Here is a 5,325-nt window from a genome sequence, read left to right on the forward strand (position 1 = left end):
CTTTTTTGATTTAACCCCGAGTAGATGCAGACGCGTGTTGAATTAATAAATCAGCATTAACAACATCTTTAAACAGCGGTTCAAGTTCAGAAATACATTAAGAAGCTTAATTTACACGCAGCTCAAGATATAGGGGCGGTTTCCCGGACATGGATTAGTTTAAACCAGGACTAGACCTTAGTCAAATTAGGATATTTAAATTGTTTTAAAAAACATACCTTACAAAAAACATTACTGGTGTGCATCTCGAGACAAAACAACCGTGCTGATATATTTAAAGATATGTCAGTGTAAGTTGTTTTCGATCAAGACACCTCTAACATTTCAGTTAGTCTGGAACTAGTCTTAAACCCTGTCCGGGAAACCGCCCCATAGAGTGAGAGACTCACAAGCCAAGCTTGTCTACTCCTGCTCTGTGTAACTATATTAATATTGCACATAGGCTTTATGTAATGTATCCCGTATAATTATCGATCATGTATAACATTTGAAATTGTATTTAAAACATGAAATGAATATATAGATTTCCTGTCATGTCACGTACCACTAGTCTCTTCAAGTACCACTAGTTGTATGAGTACAACAGCTTCAGAACCACTGGTTTAATGCACAGGTAGTTCCACTAAGTTCGATCAATGTTTGAAATTAACTGACAAAAATAAATATCATTTTAACCTGTCTGGTAAAAAATTACACTGTAAACATCAATAACAGCTTTAACTTGGCAAATGACCATGGTGTAAGTGATGCATGGCTAGCCGTGGATTATCCCTTACATATAATACATTTTCTACAGATATAGGAATATATTACAATGCCCTTTCATTTTCTTAAGCATTGTGCTGTAGAATTGAAAATAACTTATAAGTGTGTATGTGTTTTTGGCTAACTGTATAACTTTTCAAGAGTATTTTCATCTGAGACATTTTCACGGGTATTTCTTAAGCATTGTGTGTGTGGTCCTGGTCCAGTGTTGGGACCAAATGTCCCCACAAAGAGTGTAATACTATACCAGTAATTTTTTTACCTTGTTGGGAAAGCTTATAAATCAAACTAAATTATGTTTATTTAAAAATGTAAAATGTTTATGTGATGGTTAGGTTTAGGTGTAGGGTTAGGGGATAGAATATAGAGTGTATAGTATATCATTATGTCTACAGGAAGTCCCCATAAAACAAGGAAACCGAACTACGTGTGTGAGAACAGACACTGTATACCACTATTTCTGCTGGCCAAAAAATAACCTTTATCTTGCACTAAGGTTTATAACATTCTCATTTAGCCTTGACTGCGATTAAATACTTATCTGAAAGAAAAGCATTTATTTCCTGTTATTTATAGCTATATCAATACAGTGACTTTCCATTTAACTGTAAAAAGGCTACTTACGTGGAAAACAAAAAGAATAGGCACAAAAGCCTATTCTAATCTCAGATTGTATTCTATATATTTTTGTACAACCTTCAAAGAAAATAAAAAAGCATAAAAGTGCAAGCCATCAACACACACAAAAAAGATCAGATTGAAGAGATGTGATATGAATAGATAATGTGTCACTGTCATCTAGCAGAAAACTATGTGACCTTGTTTCTAAACTCAGCCTTTCTGCATCATACACATTCCAAAAAAACTATTTAAGAGATTTTACCATTATAATAAGACAAGAATGACTATTGGATGCAAATATTGCTTGCTATAGGTTTATAATCATTGCTGTTTACATTAGAAATAACTGCAAGTATTAGCTAGTTCATCTTATTAGCAGCTGAAGAAAGTTTCATTTCTCTTTGCTTCTACAAGCCCTCTGACCTGTTTTGGTGACCAGAACATGCACAGTTCCCGATTGTTTGTTTTTAAAATGCATTAATGAAAAGTTTATGAAAAGACATGGTCGGATTTGAAACAAGAAGCTATCACATTTTTTAGTTTCGTTCACGATCTGGCCCCTCCTCTTTCCGGATCCAGCATAGTCAACTGTAGCTCAAGACCCATGACATGAGCGAGATTGTTGTGCTCTCTGTTGTTCCTACAAGCGTTGAGATTCAATGCGAGCCGATTCGCTCGAACAATTCGTTTTAATGATTCGATTCACTCGAGTCTTTACATAATTGACTTTATTTGTTGGATTTCAATACTACCAAATTAACAAAAGACAAACACTCAGAGGTGTTTTTCTGTTCTGTATTATTTTGTTTAATTTTTGTATGATAAAAATAAGTAAATAGAAAAATTAGACCAGGAATTAAATGTGATTATATATTACATATTATGATAACATGCAACATATATAATATAAAAATGACAACGTATTATTATTATTATTATTATTATTAGGGTCATAACTGATTTTCCACATGAAAAAATACTGTATACACTATTTACTATAGTAATATTTCTAGATAGCAACAGTTTTTCATGCAGTTTCGTACATGCTACACAAGTATATTACTATAGTAGCCAGTAGTAGGCTACAACGTTACCACAATTTAGGTTCCGAATATTTTTCCTTATGTTCTATAAAGGACTGTGTTAAAATGCATTACTTTGTGTCCCTTGCATAGGCTACAAGCGTTTTGCGAATCACTTCGTCCGAATCGTGCAAAAGAATCAGTCAATGCACGATTCGAGCATCAGTTCCTTCAGCCGATCATTTAACACAGTCAGTGCGTCTCGCGCGCCCGCCGGTGTCAGTGGGAGACAGTTGGCATAACCCGGAACGCTCGTATCCAAGGACTGTCGCAAACTAGAAACATCGTTGGTGGGAAAGCGGAGGATCTCACATACATGCATGCTGATGTTGATTTCAGTAAATGTGCTGGAGGACTGTGGGAATGTGGCAAAAAGGCGCGTCTCGGCGGTGAGTGAGATATCGACTTTTGCTCTGCCTCTTTCCCTCCAAAGTCTGGAGTTGTTGATTTCGCAATACATTTGTTGCGCGTAAATAGCAATACAAAGGACAAATTACTCGCTTTAATCTCGTTTGCTTTTTAAATTCTCAATGAATCAAGTGAAGTGGAGTGCGCGCGAGAGGTTATAATATGAACCTAATAATGTAGGCGTCATTGCATGACGGATTTCTATGTTGACCGCGCGCGCGCCAGCATTTTTCTCTTTCTTTACAAAGATCACATATATGCTGACCCTTTACATCATGACAGCGGAGTTAAGTAACTTTACGTCCCTCTTGAATAACGTGACTGAGCTTCAAAACCACACAAGAGGTTGCAGCTTAACCAAAACTGGTTTTCAGTTTTACTACTTACCCACCGTGTACATTATTGTGTTCATCACGGGATTTATTGGAAACAGTCTGGCCATATGGATGTTTGTGTGTCACATGAGGCCATGGAGCAGCATCTCCGTATATATGTTCAATTTGGCACTTGCGGATTTTTGTTACGTGCTCTCGCTACCTTTTCTCATATTCTACTACTTCAATAAAACGGACTGGATTTTTGGAGACGTGTTGTGCAGGTTGCAGCGGTTTATTTTCCACGTGAATCTCTACGGGAGCATCCTGTTCCTGACGTGCATCAGCGTGCACAGGTATTCCGGTGTGGTCCATCCTCTGAAATCACTGGGAAGGCTGAAAAAGAAAAACGCGGTGCGCACGGTCGCTTTTGTGTGGTTCATAGTTGTGGTGGGAATCTCTCCGATCCTCTATTACTCACGCACGGGGCCAAAAAAGGGATACACGACCTGCTACGACACCACGACGGCGGACGAGCTGCCTGGTTATTTCATCTACAGCATGTGCATGACAGTGTTTGGTTTCTGCATCCCGTTTATTATAATTCTGAGCTGTTACGGAGGTATTGTCAGGGCCCTCATTTATAATGACATGGACAATGCTCCGCTGAGGAAGAAATCTATATACCTGGTCATCATTGTTCTCACTGTGTTCGCTGTATCCTATTTGCCCTTCCATGTCATGAAGAACCTGAACATGAGAGCTCGACTCTACTTCCAGAGTCCGGACATGTGTGATTTTAATAATAGAGTGTATGCCACTTACCAGGTGACAAGGGGCCTGGCCAGTCTTAACAGCTGTGTGGACCCTATTTTGTATTTCTTGGCCGGGGACACGTTTAGACGCAGACTGTCCAGGGTCACCAAAAAGGCCTCCAGAAAAGGAGATCACACTCTTCAGTCCAAGAGCGAGGAGACGGCGCTTAACAGCTTGCCTGAGTACGTCCAGAATGGGGACAATCGCATGTGATGGTGTTTGAAGAAAGTACATGAATTGTCATCTGTAACTCCTGTATATTAAGAATTAAACACAGTTCCTTATAGTGATTGTATTTAGAAAATTCAAAGTTGTTGTACTGTACCTTTTGCCAGTGTTAGTCATGAGTTACTTTTACCGAGTATATTTTCGTATAATGTGATGAAAGGCGAAACAGAACTGATAAGTAACTTCTTTAAAACTAAAACTAAACAAGCAAGCTATCACTATCGACCTGTGTTTTAAGGGATAGTTCATCCAAAAATGAAAATTCTGTCATCATTTACTCACGCTCATGTAATTTCATACCTGTATAAATTACTTTGTTCCTATGAACACAAAGAAAGATATTTGGAAGAATGTTAGTCATTTTCAGTTCCGGGACATCATTGACTACCATAGTAGGTAGAATTAGTCAAAGGAGAATTCTTCATTTTCCTAAATTCTTCAAAATATCTCATTATGTGTTCAACAGAACAAAAAAATACAATATTTTTTTCCTACTATGGTAGTGAATGATGTCCCAGAACTGAAAATTGCTAACTTTCTTCCAAATATCTTTCTCTGTGTTCATCGGAACAAAGAAATTTATACAGGTTTGAAACAACCTGAGGGTGAGCAAAGGATGACAGATTTTTCATTTTTGGATGTACTGTTCCTTTAAGCATTAAACATTAACAATTAGATTAGAAACAACACGCACTGTTATTTCGTTTGAGAATGCTTGAATGACGCTCAGCACATGTTAGTCCCTGTGTTGTGTTATGTTTGTTCTCAGTGAATATTTAAGATGCACTATAGATTAAAACTGTGTAAATAACTGTGTAATTGTCTACCTGTGGACTAGTACATTTAAGGCAGGATTGTTCATCAAATGTATTTGCCTGTTGCTCTGTTACTGTAAAATGTGTTTTGTAGATCACGGATTAGTGATGATGAAGGGACTATTATAACCATGTTTTAAATGATCAGTAATAACTGTATGTTCATTATGTCTTGTGTTATTATGACTAAAACAAATACAAAGACCTATCTGTAACATCATTGTGCATTTTAGTGCTGGCTTCCTTTCTTTTGTCTGTATCTAAACGTCTGATAAA

General features: G+C 37.3%; 1 protein-coding gene across 1 annotated transcript; it reads left to right on the top strand.

Annotated features, from left to right (window-relative positions):
* The first annotated feature begins 2,853 nt into the window (after window positions 1-2,853).
* p2ry1 (purinergic receptor P2Y1) lies at window positions 2,854-4,484 on the top strand. The gene has a single exon (XM_057348589.1). The coding sequence runs from the start codon at window positions 3,080-3,082 to the stop codon at window positions 4,217-4,219; it is 1,140 nt and encodes a 379-aa protein (XP_057204572.1). The 5' UTR covers window positions 2,854-3,079; the 3' UTR covers window positions 4,220-4,484.
* Window positions 4,485-5,325: the final 841 nt, after the last annotated feature.

The sequence above is a fragment of the Triplophysa rosa genome, linkage group LG12, assembly GCF_024868665.1.
Source record: "Triplophysa rosa linkage group LG12, Trosa_1v2, whole genome shotgun sequence".
Classification (NCBI taxonomy): Eukaryota; Metazoa; Chordata; class Actinopteri; order Cypriniformes; family Nemacheilidae; genus Triplophysa; species Triplophysa rosa.